Source organism: Phodopus roborovskii, unplaced genomic scaffold (assembly GCF_943737965.1).
Source record: "Phodopus roborovskii unplaced genomic scaffold, PHOROB, whole genome shotgun sequence".
Taxonomy (NCBI): Eukaryota; Metazoa; Chordata; class Mammalia; order Rodentia; family Cricetidae; genus Phodopus; species Phodopus roborovskii.
In genome coordinates this window covers 34,519,490-34,541,487 of record NW_026126517.1, presented here as the reverse complement: position 1 = coordinate 34,541,487, position 21,998 = coordinate 34,519,490, and the positions used below count along the sequence as shown (strand labels likewise).

The 21,998-nt window shown below is 41.1% G+C and overlaps 1 protein-coding gene across 2 annotated transcripts in view; it reads left to right on the top strand.

The window, feature by feature from the left end:
- The first annotated feature begins 6,808 nt into the window (after positions 1-6,808).
- The window catches only part of Arid3b (AT-rich interaction domain 3B), a 45,419-nt gene continuing 30,229 nt past the window's right edge, over positions 6,809-21,998 (top strand). Inside the window, exons 1-2 of one of the 2 annotated variants that reach the window (XM_051197580.1) lie at positions 6,809-6,944; positions 9,446-10,047. In XM_051197580.1, the coding sequence (XP_051053537.1) occupies positions 9,517-10,047 (531 nt within the window). In that variant the 5' untranslated portion in view covers positions 6,809-6,944; positions 9,446-9,516. Of the gene's footprint in view, positions 6,945-6,991; positions 7,152-9,445; positions 10,048-21,998 lie in introns of those variants that run through there. The other variant, XM_051197579.1, reaches the window with a different exon arrangement.

The window sequence follows — 21,998 nt, the reverse complement described above, 5'->3', positions numbered from 1 at the left end:
GGGGTCTCATTCTGTAGCCCAATGAAGCTGGCCTGGAACTTACAATGTAACACATGCTAGCCTCAAACTCACAGCAATCCCTTTGCCTCTGCCTCCCTCTAGTATTGGGATTACAGGCATAAGCCCCTACACTTGACAGGAGTCATAAAGCTTTCAAAGGTTGGCTTTAGATCTCAGTGAGCAGACTCTAATATTTTCCCCAGACTGAGTGGCTAGTGCAGGCTGCTTTGTCACATGGGCAGGTCACCAAACACCAAATACCAAATGTCTAATTTAAAATCCAAACAGTCCTGTGGAAGTGGAGACTCCACAGAGCAACCTGATGGGCCATTCCCTCCTTGTATAATGACATTTTGGAAGCACAATCAAGCTACAGATGACACCCACAGAGACCATGCTGAATGTATTAACTTGATACACCACCCCCAGGAACCCATTCTTTCTCTACACAGGTTACTCTTAATAGTAGTTACTCAGCAAAGGTTTAACACATGCCAGGAGAAGCTGCTGAGAGCATCCTTGATCTCATGACCACAACAAACCTTCATCCTTTACTTATATTTTAATATTCCATGAGGGTGAAAGGTACAACAACTTCACAAGTCTTTTCCAGTCTTGCCAAGGTAATTAATCCCAGAATTATCCTTGAGAACCAATTCAAGCTGAAGATGCAATAACTATTAATTCAAAGACAATGAATTGTATATGTCTTCTGGGTCCCCAAACTGACACCCACTCATATTGTACTTTCATCTTTCTGTTAAAGTACTTTATGCTCATTGGCACATCCAGACCACTATCATCACTATTCTTATGCTTTGGAGCCATTACTAAATGAAACAGTGGTTAGTTGAACAATGTCATTGACACTACAACAATAGCTCTAACAACTAGGATACCTACTAAGTAGCATATGCAGCATGGATACTCTTGATAAAAAGGATGATTTATATCTTGGATGGGAAGGGGCAAGATCCTGCAAGATTTTATCATGCCAATCAAAATAACAATGTAAAATTCTTGCACTACTTATTTCTAAATTTTATCCTTTATAATTTTGGGTCCAGACTTATCACTAACCCTAAAAGCACAAATATGGAAGCCACAGATGAAGGGCACAACTGTAATAAAACCAATGAGAATTTTTCATGTGACATGTGAAAGACATGTGTAAGATAATCCTTCATATTTATCCCTTATGCAATTTTTTGTTACAAGTAGACAAAAGTGTAAGAAATTTGATGACAGGGTGTCAGAACACAGTCCGAGAATGGAGTCATGTGAGGGGAAATTCTGAGTGCTTGTGAGGAAACTCCAAAAAACCAAGGCAAGTCTTATGAACTCTATTTTTTCAAAACACAGACTTATTCTTAGAATATGCCTTCATTCCTCTCTCAGGGGTTTCAGATAAAAGTGAGTTACTTCAGATTATTCATTATACTTTTGTTCAATAGTTATTCAAATAACTATTGTTATTTGTTTATATGCCTCTGTGGAAAAACATGATTTTGCCACATGCAGCTTGTCCTTGTAATTATATACACTGGTGAATTTTCTTAACCCTCAGGGTATAAATTGTCTGATTCTCTGGATAAAGCTACTGCATTTTAAGGCTCCATTATTCTAAGTTCCACTGCCTTCAGGGTGGTAAATAATAAAAAAAAATTTAATGTGGGAACTTAATGAAATTAGGCCAAATGTAGGAGAGTGAAATGATGTCTGCTGCTCTGTTCCTTCAGTACTCAGCAGTTCCAAGAAGTGTATCAGCCAAATCCATCCTGACCAATGCAAAGAAATACTTCCTTTATCTTTTCTTTTGTTGCAAAATGAGCCATCTCAAAACTTTCTGGTTTAACCATAGGACAAGAGATGGTTTTTATTTTTCATTAGTCAGGGAGTTTGGTAGGGAATTCTGGTTCTTAGTTCATTGGGCCTGGAGGGTTTAGGATGTAATGGTTCACATATCTAGTGGTCTGAAAGCTATTTGTTCTAAGGGCCCATGGTTGAATATGCAGCTGGTGGCCAGGTATTGGATGTTATTTATGTGACAGTCAGAGAATGCCCAGGAACAAGAGAGGATAGCCCTTTTTTTTACCATGTTTCAAGCATCTCTTATATCACATTTGCTAACACCCCATTTCTAGTCTAGGGAAAAGAATAGTCTGTCTTAGTTACTGACATCATAGGGGTTGCTTTCCCAGGCCCAATATTATAACATGAAGAGGAGTTAAAACCAAAGAGAGTGGCGAGAAGCTAGATCTCCCTAGAGTCCTACAGGTTATGTGAAGATATCTAGGCCTTGATCTCAAGAGCATTGGGAAGCCCATGAAATATTTTAGAAGCAAAAAGATCAATCTTGGGTTGCAAAGAGAATAGCAATACTTCTAAGTTTTGACAGGAAGAATAGTCACAGAATGTTGGATTAAGGGGAAAGCTTTTATTCTTCTTCCCAGGGACCTGTCTCTGTACCTGTCTCTGCTCCTCCTCTTTCTTCTTCCAATAAACCTCCCATGTGAGCAATGCTGTGTGATGTGACTCCTTCCTGCCATTTCTTTTTAGAATTATAACAAAGAGGGTTTTGAGACTTGGATTTGCTTGGATACTGAAAGATCTAATATTGCAAGAAATGGAGATTTCTGAGAACTAAGAAGGGGAACTTAAGGCTATATAAAAATTTTTGCTTTCAAGAAAAAAAAAAAAAAAAGGTCAGGCAGTGGTGGTGCACATATTTAATCTCAACACTTGAGAGGCAGAGGCCAAAAGATCTCTGAGTTGGAGGCCTGGTCTACAGAGTGAGTTCCAGGACAGCCAGGGAGGGCTACACAGAGAATCTCAAAAACAAAACAAAGACCACAACTTCAGACTGGGGAACTGGCTCAGTAGCTAAAAGCACTTGCTGTGCAAGCATGAGGACCTTAGTCAAATCCATAAAACCTCAGTGCTATGGTAGGAGGAGACAGAAGGATCTCTGGGGCTTGCTGGCCACCAATTTAGTTCCAGATTCAATGAAAGACCCTGTCTCAAGGGAATAAGGTAGAGAAGGATAAAACAGGACACCCAAGCTTTCTTCTGGGCTCCATGATTATGTGCCCACCCCCTAAAATTAAAAACCCTGTAATGGCTATTCTTGGTTGTCAGCTTGACTATATCTGGAATGAACTACAATCCAGAAATGGAGGGCGAACTTGTGATTGGATCTTGAGGCAGGAAGACAACATGCTTTTGATCTGGGTCTTGAGGCAGGGTGACACATACCTCTGATCTGGATCAAGGTGGGAAGACACACCTTTAATATGGGCTATACCTTCTGTTGGAAGCCTATATGGAAGAAGGAAGGTTTTGTTCTTCTTTGCCTGCCTGCTCTTGCCTTGATAGTACATCCTTTCTTTCACTAGCATTGGAGCCTACTTCTTCAAGATTCCAGTGTATACAGAAGACCTACTGAAACACCCAGCCTTGTAGGACTGAGCAACTACTAGATTCTTGAACTTCCACAGCCAGCCATTGTTGGATTAGTTGGACTGCAACCAGTAAGTGTGTGTGTGTGTGTGTGTGTGTCTGTGTGTGTGTGTGTATTCCTTCATTCTATAGGTTCTGTGACTCTAGAGAACACTGAGTAATAGAAACCCCAACAACAAAAAGGTTTTCCTTTTTGCTACTCCTTTATAATCGCCTCTCCATATTTTTCTAGTTTCAAGAGTGTAATTTTGTGACTTGTTCACTCAACAGAATGTCTTTATTGTTATGTTATACTATTTAATGCCAAGTTGCTATGTATATCAATTCTGCATCCCTCTTTCTCGCTAATCATGTATCTGATAACATCCCCCAGGTACATGGCTTCTCTATTCTACCAGTTAATTAGTTGGGTTCCAAACCTGATATCTTTCTTAACTCTCTTCTAACCTGTACAACCAGAATATACAACCAGAATACCATAAAATCCTGGCAGCTTCACTTTCAAATTAGAACTTAAATCTGACCACTTCTCACCCGTTGTAATGATATCGTCTACTTCAGGACACCATCATCTTCAACAGGATTACTGTCCACCTCCCCCCCCCCTTTATTTTTTTGAGACAGGGTTTCTATGTAGCTTTGGAGCCTGTCCTGAACTCACTCTGTAGATCAGATTGGCCTCAAACTCACAGAGATCATCCTGCCTCTGTCTCCCAAGTGCTGGGATAAAAGGCAAGCACCCAGTTATTGCTTCCCCTTTTAGCTCTCTAGCCTCATGATCCACAATTAGCCTCTATGCTACAACTAGAATGGTTCTTTAACAGATTTAAATCTGTTTTGACTCAAAACTTTCCATTGGTGTTAATAATGACTGGCAAAATAACTTTTATGTCTACAATGGACTGCATGGTTGAGCACCTGGCTACTTCCTTATGCAGTCTCTACCTCCTTGCCTCTCACTCAGCCATAAAAGGTGGTTTGCTATGAGTATTGTTTTCTTGTTACTGTTAGTATTCCTCTTCCTATTAACCTGTTAAACACGTTCTTACCCTTAGAGCATTCAAATACTGTCTCCTCTGCTTGCACATTCTTTCTGTAGATATCCACTAGATGTGGCTCACCCCTATCAAGTTGGTGTAAGGGCACCTTATCAATGAGCTCTTCTCCAGCACCTAAAAATAGAAGTTGCCTGACACAATTGTTTAATCTTTACCCTGCTTTGCTCTGCTTAGCACTTATCTGACACGAAGTATTTTGCTTTCTTTCTCCAGAACCAGTAAAGATCACTGAAGGAAGGAAATGAGTTTTGTCTATTGCTCAATAAATACTGAGGTGAGGACCTTGCCAGGCATGCACAAGGAATTTGGTATTTTTGACTGTGTGATTTATAAAAGGGAAAGGCAGGCTGGGAACAAATGCAAGAAGATTTCTAGATTTTAGAGCATCCTACATTTTCTGTTACTTATATGGTATGGTAATCAGGGGAAGTGGTGTACGTGAATACGGAGTTAGAGATTCACAGCTAGTGAGGATCAAGCTGAGTAGAAGAATGTAATGAACTTTGAAGCAACCATTTAGAATTCATTTTAAATGGATAATTTAGTGATTCCAATCTGTTCCATCGAATCATTTTTTATGGCAAGACACAGGTATGAAAATTCTAAAGTCTCTTCTGGGTAGAGATCTTAGTTGAGAAAAAGCAATGTTTGGGGGATTGAAACACAGGTTGTAATGATATGCCACTGAATCTAGGATAAGGAAGTGGAGGAGGTTAATGTAGAAGAGATAAAGTAGAAGCTTTCAGCAGATTGGCGTTTCTGATAATGTCAAAGAGTTATGTTACAATTCTTGAGCAATGATAAAGTCAAAGAAGAATTATGTTACAAGTCTTGAGCAAGGTGGGAAGAAATGGCTCAGTGCCCTGATACACACTAAAAACAATGAAATTTTTAAAAATCAAAAAAGACAAAGTCAGCCAGGCTTTGGTGGCTCACACCTTTAATCCCAGCACTCGGGGAAACAGAGGCAGGCAGATTTCTGTAAGTTTGAGGCCAGCCTGGTCTACAGAGCTAGTTCCAGGACAGTCTCTGAAGCTACACTGTCTTGAAAAACAAACAAACAAAACACACACACACACACACACACACACACACACACACACACACACACACGGAAGGAATAAAAAAGAAAAGAAAGAAGTCTTTATCAGGGTCTGAGGAGATGGATTAGTCAGTAAAGTGTTTGGTATCAAAAACTAAGGACCTAAATTTGGATACCCCTAAGTAAAAAGTCAAGTGTGGTGCATACCTGTACTCCTAGTGCTGGGGAGGTAGAAACAAGAGGATTCTTGGAGCTTGCTGGTCAATTATTTTTGATAAATAGGTGGGTTATTGATTTAGTGAGAGGCCTTGTCTCAAAAAAAAGAAAAAAAAAGAAAGAAAAGAAAAAAATAAAGAAAAGAAAAAGAAAAAGGAAAAGAACCTGCTAAAATCCCAGGTTTTGGGCTGGGATTGGAAAGAGAAAGAAAAGAAAGGTGGGAGGGAGGGAGGGAGGGAGGGAGGGAGGGAGGGAGGGAGGGAGAGAGGAAGGGAAAAAGAGGAGGGGAAGACCTGATAAAATCCCAGGTTTTAGGCTGGGATTGAAAAACTTAGTGTAAGGGTTAATGTTAAATAGGCCTTATTAGATTCTGGATCAAGAAAGATGGTTAGAGCTGAGGAAGTTAAAACACGGAGGTGCACTCATAAACTGACTGATGTTCACCACAACCAAGTATCGAAAAAGGGAGGTGTTTGTTTTGTTTTTTGTTTTATGAGCGGTGCCGGGATTCGGCATATACCTTTGAGAACCTTTGGAAAGAAAGTATTAACTCCTGTGACCAGGGTGGGGTTGAATATGGAGGTGGTGATCCAGGGGTTGCAGCAGCCCCTGGAGGCAGGGAAATCTCAGTCTAATAAGTTCAGAGAAAAATGATTTTTAAAAAAAAGCGGGAATGCTTGATGAAGACTGCACTTTTAATGGCTCTCTTTTACTTACGGCAGGCAACGTCCAACTTGCGCAGCGTGAAAACAGCAGATGTGTTTAGTTCTGCTTTTTTCAACTCCCCGCGAAAGCACTCCCACCGGAACTCCTCTATGTCTGCGCTTTCCCATTGGCTGAAGCTTCCGCCCGCCTTAAATAGCTTCCGCCCACCCGTTCCAACCCGAGGGCGGTCCCTAGGAGTCACATCCGCCTAGTTCCCCACTCCCCCACCTCCTTCCTTTTTTAGCTGCTTCCGGCCTCAGGCCCCGCCCCTATCCGTGAGGCCCCGCCCCCGCCTGCCCCTCCCCCGCCCCGGGCCGACGGCCCGGCCCCCGCGGCACCGCTTCCGGTGTGGGCCCCGCCCCGGCTGTGGCCCCCAGCTGCGGAGGAGTCCCAGGCTCAGCTGCTGCGCCGGGGCCTGAGCGGCTGCCTCCTCACCACCCGCGAGCCAGGAACGCTGCGCATAGGTGAGCGGCGCCGGTCTGGGTTCTTTCAGCCGCAGCGGGAGCGGGGCTGTGGCAGGTGGAGGGGACCGAAATGGGAGCCGAGGCAGGTGTGTAGGGGAGACGCGGGCCAGCGAAGCGGGGGAACCGCTGAGGAAAAGTGCGAGCGCCGGGAGGAGCCCGATCCTCCCGGTGCCCAGAGAAGTGGTTTGAGATAAAGGGATGGGAAAGGTAAGGAACCCCCGGGGAACCTCAGGGCGAGCTTAGGTGGGTTTGGGGTGCTTGGTGAAGAGCCTGGAGATTGGCAGAGAGGGCTTGGTGGGAGTAAAAGTGATAGGGCTCCATTGGGAGGGGGGTGAAGAATGGTAAGAGGGGCTCGAGGGAGTGGGGGAGAGACCGGCTGGAGACGAAGGTAAGAGAGTGGTCAGCAAGGCCGGGCTCAAGCGGCAAGCAGTTCGTTGCGCCCGGTTTGGAGGTCGGGAAGTTTAGAGGACAGAGCCGGGTATGAAGGGATGAAGTGATATAGATTTCTGAAGTGTTAAGTTCTCTAAATGTGGCTAGTATTGTTTAGATCATTGGCTGCTTAGAGATTAGGATGAGATGGGCTCTCTGAGGGAAAATGTGCCAATTGAGCTGTAGCACCGAGTCATCTCTGTCTTACTAAATAAAGAGGCTATGGGCTACCTCCCCCTCTGCTAAGGGCAGCCTACAGAGATGGTGCCAAACAGACGAGAAACATTTGTACAATGACTGATAGGAGTTGGTTGACTTCAGTGATTATATGAATATTTTCAGATGACCTGTGAGTTGCTTGTTACTCTTCTGTGGTGTGTTTTGTTTTTGTATTTTTGTTCCCAAATTGGTTTTTATTTTAAGTGAATACTTCTGCCAACGGGGTGTAAATCCTTTCAGGTTTCCTTACGGAATAAGAACGAAAGCAGAATGAAAGTATTGCTGCAGGCATAACTTAAACTTTCTAAACTGCTTAGAGGAAGTACAGGCAATAAGAGGCAAATGGGAATTTGAAACTTTTAACCGCTTCTGAAAGCTTCAACCAAGTGCTTCTAAGAAACAAATTGAAAATTGTCTAGCATGGCTTTAGGTTTTTTTTTTTTTTTTTTTTTTTTTTTAATTGGTTTTTTTTTTCCTAGCTTTAAAAAATTGTACCCCTATAAGCATGTAAAAATTTGTAAATCGAAGCTTGCTTTTTGGGGGGGGGGTTAGGGATTACCCCCCCGGGAATTTTTGAAGATGGAAAAGTTTGCATTTTCTTGTTCATTTCAAGATGATTTCATTTCATCTTCCAACTCAGTCCTAAAACACTGGGACAATGCAAATATCAAGTCCCAACCTGCACAGTACAGCTTCCCCTTTCATGTGGCAACAAAATTGCACACTCTGTTGCCAGTGCTCTTCACCCTAAAATTTGCTCTGGCATGGTAATCCATTCACTTAGGAAGACTTGTGAGAAAGTATAATTTAAGTGAGGTTTGTTGAAGGTGGGAGCCTGGGAAGGGTTAGAGGTGGAAGGGTGTGAAAGGGGTTAGTGTTTAGAGACCGGTGGGTAAGAATGCAGATAAACCTGCCCCCAGAATACTTTGGGACTGCAAGCCTTTTCTTACTGTATTCATAGAATAAATACAGTTGAAGTGAATCAGAAAGAAAGAGGATGTGAAGAGATTTACTTGTGGTTTGTAACAAAAAAAAAAAAAATTGACTTGATTAGACAATATTGGTACCTGTTTCAAATTAATTAACTTTAAAATCTCCAGAGGAATTCTCTTCCCACCCTTGTTTGTTTTTGAGGGAAGATTGCAATTTGAGACTCTTGCCTCCTTGCATGTCTCCTTCTTTCATGTTGTTGAAACCGGATTCTTTTGGAGGCTATAATGTCCACTTAGCCTGGTTCAGTCCACTCAACAAGCTGGTTAGCAATTTGATCTGGGAAATTTGTGAAGTTTTAAACCAAGAGCAGTTTGCTTGGTCTTGCTGTTTCCATCAGAAAAGTCATTCTGTGTGCCTGCTATAATTCTGTGTCCATATTGAGTAGGAATCTCCTTCTCCAAAGGGCCTGGGGATATAAGCCATATTCTTTCTTCTGCAGTCAAGCCATTCTCTGCCTTTGTTAACTGCAATTTTCATAATTATTACTGTAAATTTCATAATTCACACCCCTGTACAGTGCAAGCCCAATAGATAGCTGTGTGATAATATAGGGAGTAAAAGATGAGTGCTCAGTTGTTAGCAGGCTTAAATATCTTCTAGATTTCCTTTTTTAAAGAAGCAACTTTAAGTCTACCACTACTGAGACTTGCCTCCTATTTCCTCGTCTTTGATCCTCTTCTCTTCTTTATAACTTTCCCTCCTCACCCTCCAAACCCCTACAACGTACTCATCTTGAAAATCAGGTTTAGAAGCATTTAGTTCAGAACTTTACTGGAGAAAAGAAAATCTTTTATACCTGTTTTACATATTTTTCCCCCCTCTTCCTCCCTTGTGGTTTTGGTTACTCACTTAAAATATAGACCCAGTGTGCCTGCTGGGCTGTGCCCAGGTTGAGAGCCATGCCAGTGTGTGGGTGAAGCCTGAGACAGTAATGGAGCCTCTGCAGCAGCAACAGAAGCAGCCACACCAGGCTCCTCTACAGATGGATGCCAGAGACAAGCAGAACCCGCAGACAAGAGAAGCACAGTTCCTGTATGCCCCCAAACTAGCCACCCAGCCTACTCTCCTTTCTATCACACCCGGGAGACCTTCCGCTAGCCCTGCTCTGGGTCCCTTAGCTAGAGTTACGCCAGCCACACCAGTGACCCAAGTATTTGAGCAGAGCAACATCAACTCTGAGCCTGAGGAAGAGGAAGGAGGTCTGGAAGACGAAGATGGAGATGATGATGTTGCAGAAGTGGTTGAAAAAGAGGCCCAGGCTGCATCCAAATATTTCCATGTACAAAAAGCAACTCGCCAAGACCCCAGAGTAGCACCCATGTCCAGCCTGCTTCCAGCCCCTGAACTCCCACCACAGGGACAAGCAGCTAATGAAGACCATACCAAAGATGCTTCCAAGGGCCCAGCTTCTGTCCCCACAGTTGGGCAGCCGAGCTGGAGTCTGGATGAGCAGCTTAAGCAGGTCAGTCTTTGTGTTATGGGAAGCCAGTTGTTCTACCTATAAGTCAGATACAGAGTATGCTGGATGGGCAGGAGGTGGATCTGTGTTTTCTTACCCCATGTCACTGACCTACATCTGAATAGATGTACATTTTTCTCAGCATTTGTTTGCTTGAACTGAGGGTGTGACTCCATGATAGTGTAAGGCACTAGATTCAGCCTCAAGGACCCCCAAAATAATAAGTGATAGTTCTTTTTTATTAAAGCATTAGATTGCATACGTTACTGTTAATATTGTTTATTCCAAATTTCTGCTAAAGAATCTGTATTTATTTATTTATTTATTTTAAGGGAAGAATGAGGTAGCAGCTGTGTTTCATTAGGACTGTCTAAAAAACAAAGTGGTTGGTTCACACTTGTGATTCCAGCACTTAGGAGGCGGTGGTACAAGAGGACCATGAGTTCTAGAGTGAAACTCTGTCTCAAAAACCAGGGGATAATATAATACAAATAGTATCATAATAATAAAATAAAAAGTAAAGGAATTGGGAGTGGTGTTATACACCTGTAATCTCAGTACTTGGTTCACAGAGACTAGCAGATCTCTGTGAATTCAAGGCTAGCTTGGTCTGAATACTAAGTTCCAGGCCATCCAGGACTATATAGTAAGACCTTGTCTAAAAAATTTTAAATAATGAAATTCATGGTTCTAATAAGTTTTCCTAGTAGTAATGTAGAATAATTTTCCATACAAGTTGCTTAACTCCAAGTAAACCCATGTTCTTTTGTTGTTTTGAAGTTGAATATAGCTGCTAAAAAGCACTTATGTATATTTCTCAACAGAGAGCCTTATAAACATAATTCTGTTTTATCTTTACATTACCTGGTTAGAAAGAGGGAAGGGCCAGGACATGGTGGCTCATGCCTTTAATCCCAGCACTGGTTCAGTCCCAATCTGAGTTCAAGGCCAGCCTGGTCTACAGAGCTAGTTCCAAGACAACCAGAACTGTTAAACAGAGAAAAACCAGAAAGGAAAAAAGAAGGAAGGGAGACCTTGGAATTCCCTTTTTTACTCAGAGAAAGTTGAAATTGGTTCCAACATGATAGCATATCAGAGTCAACTGTAGGGAGTTTTACTTGTTTCTTTGGGAGGGTGGAGCTAAGAGTTTGATGATGCTAGGGACTGGGCCTCCAGTATTCTAGTAGGAAGCTTTTTTATAAAGGCAGACAGATAGTGGAGTCCTAATAATGAATTGTTTTGGAGGGTGGGGCCTAAGGGATCTCTTCTCAACTAAGCCTTTGTCTTTATAATTTCTTTGTGATCTGCACTGCAGTTTTTCATTATTCAAAGTATGAGAATAAAGGTAAATTGTTCCAGAGTAGCTTGTTGGTAATATAGACAGAATATTCGTGATATGACCACTATTACCTAGATATTCTGAGTTTACACATAAACTGTATAGTCCAGTAGTGCTACTTAGAAGCCATTTGTGAAGAGCTATGGCTTACAAAAGAACACCTGGAAATTCAGAGTTGGAAGCTGAAAACTAGGCATCTTTGACTCAAGGAATCCTGTGCAGTTTACCTGAGTTTTATAACAGCAGTGCCAACAGTAGGGTCTAATCCCATCACTTCCATGTCTGTTCAGTGATCTTTTGGTAGCATTCTAAATTGTTCTGAGCCAGTGTTTTATCAATTGCAGGTTGAAAATAATGAAGCTAAGTATGGTTTATACTCAAAAACCCTAAATTTGTGAGGCTGAGACAAGAGGGTTATGAGTTTGAGGCCATCTTGGGGTACAGAGTAAAAACAGTACTAGTACTGCTAGTAAGAAGGCATTTCTCAAGGATGTTGTAAAGAGAGAGCCAGTGAACCATATGAATGCCTGTCTGGTGCCAAGCACATGGCAGATGTGCTGCGGAAGTCGTCTTGTACATTTGTTGTGCCTTTCTCTCCCGAATCCTATGCATCCCTCTGAAGCAGAGAATGTAATGAGAGACACAGATAACCCAAGGGAGATCTAGGGTGAACTGTGCAGCCCAGCTAAGGCTAGAATCAGAATCCTAGCTTCCACGACAGCAGCACCTGGCCACCAGCCCAGATCTGCCTCCTGTCTGATTTCTTTGGTTTAGTAAAACATCTGTGAATTGCCGGCAGCCCCTGCACTGCTGTGTGGTTGGCACAGTTCCATCCTGGCCGCTGAGTCAGCTCATAGCCGGAACCGCCCTGACAGCGCTGGGAAAGTTCAGGCCCGAGGCGGCTGCTGCCCCCGCCTTGGCAGCTGGCCAGCCTCTGTGTGTGTGTGTGCGGTCATTCCTAGAAAGTGCAGCCGTGTGTAAGGAACGAGTGGAGCTCCAGAGCCTGTCTGTCTTCAGGAAGTGCAGCAGGTGTTGAGGTCAAGCCATTAGAGCTTTGAAAAAAAAGACTCTTCAGGACTGGCGTGTGTGTGCACACGTGTATGTTGTGGCAGGGCGCCCAGTCCAGTGTTCTGTATGGCAGCCACCCCGTGGCTGCACAGCTCAGTGCTCTGGAGGCTGGCTGTTGGCAGCTCAAACCCTTTGAGTTCATTTAAGGCATACATATTAAATATAGACTGTTGGCAGAACACCTGCCAAAAATGTTTTCATAAATGCCAGAATAGCTAAGGTCTCATGCTTCATTCTAAATTTACCTTCCTTCTGAATGTAGAGAAGAACTCTGTTAGGGAAATAATGAGTAACAATGTCTTAAAACCTTTGGCCACTTCTTGTTCCTCTTGTATACTTAGTGTTTCAGTTTGGTCTGTGAGCTCCTCCTTTGCTTTTTCTTTTTACTACATTTTACTGATTTTGTGTGTATACATGGGCTTATACATGCCATAGTGGTATATGGAGGTCAGAAGACAACTTTTGGGAGTCATTTTTCTCTTTGCACCATGTGGGGCTTGGGGATTGAACCCAAGCTGACTTAGTGACAGTTGCCTTTATCAAATGAGCCAGCATCCCCACCCTCCTCCCTTATTTTAAATCTTGCTTTAATTAACTTTAGAGAGAGAGAATATGTGTTGTAGTGTAAGTAGGTACATGTGTAGGGGTGCCTTGAAGTAGAGGTCAGAGAACAGGAGTCAGTTCTTTCCATCTACCACATGGATCCTAGGGATGGAACTCAGGTTGGCAGATTTGGTGGCAGGTTTCTTTACATGCTGAACCTTCTCACCAGCCCTTAAACATTTTCTAAACAAGTAATGTGCTTGAGAGGGTGTGTGTGTGTGTGTGTGTGTGTGTGTGTGTGTGTGTGTGTGTGTGTTAAACATTTTCTAAACAAGTAATGTGCTTGAGAGGGTGTGTGTGTGTGTGTGTGTGTGTGTGTGTGTGTGTGTGTGTTTATGTTTAGTTAAGCTTTGGACAGAAGACTAAAAACGTAGCTTTGAGAGAGCCTTTAAAAACCATCAGACCATGAGGCTGGCTGTTTTTGTTCTCCGGTCTTTTGTTCTTTAAGTAATTAACTTTTGGAGGGAAGAAGTTAAGTAGCACTTGCTCCAGCAACGATTCAAAGGCCTTTTACAGTTGACACAAGATCTTAATTGTTAATGAGTTATAGTGTCCTTTATTCTAAACAGAGTCTTTGTACCAGGGCTATCTGCTACAGTCATGTCTCTCCCTGAAGGAGCCAGGCGTCTAGCAATAAATAGTACTGCAGCAACCTTAAGGTAGGGTTGGAGGTGGGATGCAGTAACTTAGCTCTGTGATACAGATATTCTAAAACAAATGTGGTTTTTCAAACATTCATATACATACCAAAGTAGAAGAGGTGATTTTAACCCCCTCTGTATAGCATAGTATAGAATTCTCAAGAAGTGTTTTACAGGAGTTGGTAAGGGACTGGGGCAGGCATTTGCAAACTGAGAAGCTTAAGAGCTACACAGTTATCCTTTGTTTCTGAAATCCTGTTCTTACAGCACATAGGGTCAAAATTACCTCATGGATTCTCTTCTTAAAGCAAGTCTTGCAAAATATTTGCTTCTAAGGCCTAGCTCATTCTCTGACACCAGGGTGATGGGAAGATGGATAATACTATGGAGCCCAGCATTCTAAAACCCGTCAGATTTCTATGGGCAGAGTAAATAATTGTAAAACAAGACAACAAAGAACTGAGTGTCCCTTTTCTCAAAGGAGATCACACAGCCAACTTTGGGGGGCAGGGTGCTGGCCTTTAGGGGTGGTCTTCTGCTGCCTGGATAGTGGGTGTTTCAGCAATACAGGCTTTGTCTTGAGCCCATTAGTGGAGCTAACTTTCCTTCTGCAGAACAGGAAGATGAGGGATAGTTTGATAGTAATGTGGGAGCTAAAGTTTATATGTCTGGTTTTCTACATACTTTGCCAAACACTTTCGTTACTCTGTGTTGCTTTGCATTGCCAGCCCAGTGCAAAGCACTGAAATTTACTGGGGTTCATTGCTCAATAAAAATTGGCCCCTCCTCAGTCTCTTGTGTTGTACAAGGCTTTGTTCAGAGTTGCCCCTTGGGATGGAAGAGTCTTATTTCATAAAACTTGCAATTGAAGAATTCCTGACCCTTCTTAAAGCTTGCTGATTACATGTTAATGAGAACAGGGTATTGTCAGTTCTGAACATCTGGGAGCTGTTTGCTGTATCTTCAGCCTATGACAGTGCCTCTACAGGATAGAGGCCAAGGAAGCTCCAAGGCAGGTGGGAAGGATTGTTTAGTTTGATGTAGACAGAAAGGAGCATGATTTGGTTTAGAATTAGTTTTTTGTTTAACTAAATCATTGGATTTGTGTGTAGTTTCTTAATGGCATACAGAAGTAGAAATGGGCTTGAGTGTGATCTGTTGGCAGAGTGCTCACCCAGTACAATTAAACCCTGAGCTTGAGCCCCAGTATCCCATAAATGACATGGTAATACACTTTTGCAGTCTAGCATTTGGAATGTAAAATTGACCTTGAGGACAGGCTGTGCTACTTGAGACTATCACAAAAAAAAAAAAAAAAAAAAAAAAAAAAAAAAATCAAATTAGTCTTGTTTTACTGTGTGAGATTAATTCTTGCTGGGTAATTAGCTTATAATTTGTCATCTTTCTTCTAATGCTCTGACAAACTGCTTTCCAGGATCTATTACTCTATTGTGTGGGCCCATCATTAGGCCTGCTGTTTCTGGTATATATCTGGTAAGTACTTCAAGCAAAATATTTGAAGGGTTTTGCAAAACTTGTTTAAACTGTTGACTGGAAAGAAAAGGTGGTAGGCTCTCTCCGTTTTTCTCTGTAGTGTGTCTTCATGCCCCAGTGTCTGGAATCATGGTCTGTCTAGATCAGTGGCTCTCAGTTGGAACTGATTCTTTACTGCTTGATTGACACTTGGCAGTGGTAGTGCCTGAATGCAGAAGCAGATGTATGCTCTTAGTATCTAGTGAGAAGAGCCATGAAGGCTGCTACACATCACACAGAGTATTGGACAAGACTTGCTCACTCCCATCAAAGAATTGTCTGATCAAACGTACTAAGGCTGAGGAGCCCTGATGTCCATGCATGGTTTCATTAGGCAGAACCTGCTGTTTTCCAAAAGTGTCATTTGTGCTTTATTACTAGCTGAGGCATTTGACAGCCTTGAGTTTTCTTCCTTTCTGGTTATTTTTGCTGTTGCTTCCCTATATATTTTTTTTCTTTGCTATTACCCTTTAATACAATTCCTCATGTTGTGGTGACCTCCACCATAAAATTATTTTTGTTGATGCTTGATAACTAATTTTGCTAAGTTATGAATTGTAATGTAAATACTTGAAACTCAGGATATTTGATATGTGACCCCCATGAAAGGGTTGTTCAACCCACAGACTAGATGAACCACTAGACTACATGGTCAGCTCTGTGAGGACAGAAATCACACTTACTTTGTATTCCAGCAGAAATAGGCCTCCATATTTTGCTGCTTCTACCTTTGTTTGTTTGTTTGTCTTTGCTTGTTTATTTGCTTCATTTTGTTTTGTTTTTTAACATTTTCTTTTGTGAGGTGGGCTGCAGGGCTGAGGGGAGGATATGCGGAGGGAGACTGGGAGGTGAGCAGAATTAGGTGCATGATATGAAATTCCCAAACAATCAACAAAAAATTACAGTCTTCTTGAATTCTGTTGCTGATTATCTTTCAATAATCTATGATAAGTTGTGAATCCCAGGTTATTGGATATCTGCAGCTACTAATAGAATAAGCCAATCAAAGTAAATTATTAAGTTCAGGTTTAATGAACAGACCAAAGCATTCGTGGGTGACCCTCAGGAGGGCAGGGGAGCAATCATATGGCAAATATTAGCTACAAGGTCTTAAAGTAGCCTATAGGCATGGTTTTGAGCAGGCCACAGGGGCTTCTACCTTCTTTTAATATAATCTGCTTTACTTTTTTTTTTTTACTTATTTACCCTGCTTTTATGTGGCTGGTTCCATTTCTTGCCTGTGGCATAGGGTAGGGGGGGGTAGGGAGATGGCAATGTTAAATGTCTGCCTCATCTGCTCTAAACCCTTTTTTTTTTTTTTTTTTTTTTTTTGGTTTTTCAAGACAGGGTTTCTCTGTATTGCTTTGGAGCCTCTTGTCCTGGAACTAGCTCTGTAGACCAGGCTGGCCCCAAACTCACAGAGATCCACTTGCCTCTGCCTCCAGAGTGCTGGGATTATAGGATGTGCCACCAAAGCCCAGCTTACTCTAAACCTTTTTAAAAATTATTATTACATTATTTTCTGTGTTGGGGTGGAGAGCACATTTGGAGATCAGGGGACAACCTGTGGGAACTGGCTCTCACCTTCTACCTTGTGGCCTTACCGACTGAGGTATCCTGCTAACCACATTTTTTTAAAATAGATTATCAACTCAGAAGATTTTTATAGTAAAATTAAGTGAAGGTACAGTGATTATTGCTCCTCCCTGTCCTTCATCTTTATCTAACTTTACATCAGTATGTTTATTATCAAGGAAATTACATTGATACGTTATTCCACCAAGCTTGTACTTGACATTAGGGTGAATTTTTTTTTTTTTTTAAAGAAATTATTACAAGGGCTGGAGAGATGGCTCAGAGGTTAAGAGCACTGACTGCTGTTCTAGAGGACCTGAGTTCAATTGCCAGTAACCACATGGTGGCTCACAACCATCTATAATGAGACCTGGTACCTGTTTCTGGGCAGCACACTATATACATAATAAATCATTAAAGGAAAGAAATTATTACAAAATAGCTTTCATGACATTATTTTGTGTGTATGGGGAGGGGGGTTCTGAATATGTACAGCCCATGGTGAATATGTGGGGATCAGTGGGTTAACTTGTTAGAATCTGTCACTGTATAAGTCCTAGAGATCAAATTTGATCATCAGATTTGGTGGTGACCATCTTTGCTCTCTGAGCCATCTTGCCAGCCTTTGGGATGCATTCTTATTGTACATTCTGTGGGTTTAGCAAATGTATAATGATATGTATTACCAAGATACAGAACAAATTTGCTGCCCTAGAAATCATGTTTTGCTCTGTCTCAGCCTTCCTTGCCTGCTGGCCCCTGGTAACCACTAAATTGTCTCTCTCTCTCTCTTTTTTTTTTTTTTTTTTTTTTTGAGGTTGATAAAATCTGTTGATCAGTTTTATTTACACAGTTTGCTTTCTCTTAAGCCATTGTAGCTGTATCACATTTTCCAGAATTCTTGTTATTTAACATCTTATGCTATACTTTTCTTGAATCTATCTCAATTTTGCTGTATTCTATAAATTTTGATCCTTGAGTATTGGTATGCTTTTGAGTCTCTGAAATATAAGATAATCTTTTTCTTAACCTTAGATATGACTAATTTCTATAAATGTCCTTGAAAACAAAGTGTGTTCCCTACTTGATAGATACAGTGTTATCTTTATCTATTGGATTGAGTTTGTTAATTTGTATTTACTTAGATCTTCCTTATGTTCTAAGTTTTTTGTATGATCAGGTTCTAAGAGAGATTAATTAAAATATTCTAATACAAAATTAGCCCTTTTTGTTAGTGTTTGATTATTGGGATTGGTACACGTAGTTTTGTTTCTTGTTTCTTTTAAAATTCAGGGTCTGTGCATGCCAGGCAAGTGCTGTACCACTGAGCTGCACATCCACATCCCCAGTTCCAAGTATGGATCTGTTTCTACCCTCTTGATTCTGATTTAAGAATGCTCCTCTTTTGTTTTTCTCCATTTCTGTCTTCATTTATTTAGTTGTTATCTTTATTTATTCTTTATCTCTTATATGGTTTTAGAAACTATACTTTTTATTCTTTTATTGGTTACTTTTTATTTTTTTGAAATATGGGTTTCACTTTTGCCTAGATTGGTCCTTCACTCTGAGGCTTGAGTCATATTCCTGCCTTAGCCTCCTGAGTAGCTGAGATGACTGGCATTTTTAAAATTATATTTATTTAGAATGTAAGTGTACAAATACATGCCATGGTGTACATGTGGAAGTCAGAGGTCAACTTGCAGGATTCATTTCTCCCTTTGTACCCTGTGGCTCTAGGGATGGAACCAGGTTGTCAGGCTGGAAGGCAAGTGCCTATACCCACTGAGCCTCACCCCACCCTCTACTTACCATCAGCACATTTTTATTGGTTACTTTTAGATTGTAATTTGCATCTATTATCTTTTTAGTAAGCCATAGTGCCTAACAAATTTGTTTTTAACTTCTGACACTCCAGTTATGTCTTGGAGCCCCTTGGGATTTGTGCTTTAGTTCCAGTTTGTTTTTGCTTTTCTCTAATTTTTTTTCCCCTTAAAAGTCAATTCTTGTTTTTCTTAAATATATATAGTACGCCTATTTTTTTATTATTCATCTTTATTTTATGTACATTGCTGTTTTTTTATTTTTTTTTCTTATTTTACATATCAATCCCTATCCCTCTTTGTCTCCCATGACCCCCAACCTCTCCCTCTCATTCCCCTCTGCCCCCCCCCCCCACTGCACAGGGATGGTGATGCCTTCCAGGAGGGATCATCAACATCTAACAGTCAATTCTTTATACTTAACAAGTTTATTTATATTTTTCTTCACCATTACTTATATTCTGTTCTCTAGCTTTACTTTCATTTATTTCTTTACTGAGTTTTTGGATTTTTCTTTTTCCTTTTTTTTTTTTTTTTTTTTTTTTTTTTTTTTTTTTTTTTTTTTTGAGACAGAGTTTCTCTGTATGTTTAGAGTCAGTCCTGGAACTCAACTGTATAGACTAGGCTGGCCTCGAACTCAGAGATCTGCCTGCCTCTGCCTCCCAAGTGCAGGGATTAAGGGCTCGTGCCACCACCATCCAGCCTTTACTGAGTTTTTAAGTTTGTAATAAAATCAGCCATGATGAGTATGACCTGTTTGTTCATATCTTTATTCTGCCCTTTTGTACATATTTATAGCTCTTTAGGTCCCAGTTCCCTGCACTGACCATTGTTTTGTTTTGTTTTTCTTGACACTTTTTTTCTTGTTGGACTGTGTGGTGTATTGTGAGTCTGTTGCTTATCTTTGTAAATCTTGGTTTTTAAGATTTTAATCTACTATCTGGTGCTTGACAGTAGTGTTCTAGTTCTGGGCTGTCTCTCTTTTTTTTTTTTTTATTTTTTTTGGAGACAGGGTTTCTCTGTATAGCTTTGGAGCCTATCCTGGAACTCACTCTGTAGACCAGGCTGGCCTTGAACTCACAGAGATCCACCTGCCTTTGCCTCCCAAGTGCTAGGACTAAAGGCATGCACCACCAATGCCCGGCTTCTGGGTTCTCTTCTATCTATCCCATTTGAGCCCTGCTCTGTCCCATCAGAGCCCTGTTCTGATTTGTGGTCATTTCCTCTCCTTCCACTACCACTTTTTTTTTCTTGGTCAAGTATGTGTGTGTTCAGGTGCATGCTTAGATGTGTGTGACATCAACAGGAACACTGGCCAGTAAGCCCCAGGGATCCTTCTAACTCTACCTCCCCAATGCTGAGAACACAAGCATGTGCCATCATACCTAATATTTGTTTGTGGGTTCTGGGGATCAAACTCAGATCCCCATGCTTTCAAAGAAAGCACTTGAAAAAAAAAAATTTTTTTTTTTTTTTAAGACAGGGTCTCTCTACATAGCCCTAGAGGTCCTGGAACTTAACTTTGTAGATCATGCTAACCTCTTAACTCACAGAGATCTGACTGCCTCTGCCTTCTGAGGGCTAGAATTAAAGGTGTGCACCCCCAGAGCCTGGTCAAAATTTTAACAAAGAGTATTTGTACTGTATCATTCAGTCTTCTGGTATCTTTTACAGCCTTTACTTTTTCACATTCAATTTTCTAATTTCAAATTCTCTCTTCATCTCTTTATTCCACTTTTTAAAAATTGTCTATTTTAATCATGTTTATATTTTTGGCATTTAAAAAATCACTTGTTTTATCTATTATTTCCATTCTTTATTTTACATCTTAAGATACCTTTAAGTTTTTGTTTGCTTATTTTTCAAGACAGGGTTTCTCTGTGTAGCCCTGGCTGTCCTGAACTCTGCTCTGTAGACCAGGCTACTCTGCTCTGTAGACCAGGCTGGCCTCAAACTTAAGAGATCCACCTGCCTCTACCTCCTGAGCTCTGGGATTAAAGGCATCCACCCCCCACCCCAGCTAATTCCTTTAATTTTTAAAACCATGAATCATAGGATATGTCAATGCTTTTTTTGTTATGGAAACTTTAAACATACAAAAGGAGTGAAAGGACTTTGCTTAAGCTTTCTTTCAAGTATTTATATTTGGCCATTCCTTTGATACATGCTTTTAAATTCAGATGCATGTTTTTCTTTTGTCCTGTCCTCCTGCATAAGGATTCATTTCCTCTTGTGCTTATTTGTTCTGTTTTTTTCATAAACTCATTTTGTAGGTGTTTATTTCTGGAAGACTTGTCTACTTAAGGGTGTTTTGTTTTGTCCTCTGCTGGGGTTCCACCTGCTTAGCTCGTTGCTTTGGCTTGGCTGGTGTGGATTTGGAGTGTAGATCTGTGCCTTGTAAGAGCCTGACTTTCAATTGGTACTCTGTGGGGATGGCAAAGTTCCATGCTGCCTCTGATCTGGTGTGCAGGTTTTTTCAGGGTAGTAGTAGATGTAATTTTTCACAGTTTGTTTTTTATGTAGTTATTTCAATACTGGTTCTTGACATGCCTGAGACCTGCAACTTGAATTCTAGGGGTGGGGAAAATTATTAAATTTCAATCCTCAGCCCTGTTAAAAATTATAGCTGGGGGACCCAGACATGGTAGCACATGCCTTTAGTCCCAGCATTCAAGAGGCAGAGGCAGGCAGATCTCTGAGTTAAGTTTGTCCCCCTAGGATCCACATAATGGAAGGAGACATGGGTCAAGGCTCACATGCCCCCCACATAATAAATATATAAAAAGTAATAAATAATTTAAAATTTAGAAACGAGTTGGGAGACATTCTTTAGCCTTTAGCTTTAGCACTTGCTCCTATTCCCACTTATGAAGCCCTTCCTTGACTTCTTGCTTAGCTCTGTGTAGGAGGTGTAGAGTTAAATTTCATCTAACATTTCTGTAGTTTTTTTGGGTTTTTTTTTGTTTTGTTTTTGTTTTGTTTTGTTTTAAGAATTGCAGGAAGTCAGTAGAATTCTTCCACATCAGATTATCCTTGCTGGTGGTTTTATTTGCTTTTTTTTTTTTTTTTTTTTTTTTTTTTTCCTTATGGGTTTTTTGACCTGCTCTGTGACAATTACTGGCTTTATTTCATTGAGCCATTGAGCTGGTATCAGGCAAGCCCTGCTATCATACCCATTTGTTCCTTTTTTTGACAGCTGAGGAAAGAGGGAAGTGGGCTGTCTAAGGTCCCACCAGAGAGAGGTTGGGCAGTGAACCCAGGCTAGTCTGGCTTGCAGCCCTGTGCACCCTTCTGAGAGGTATAGTCTCTCAAGGGTTTCAGCACTTTAAAAATAACTTTGTGGTCTGGAGCTTGTCTAGTATTCACAAAGCTATG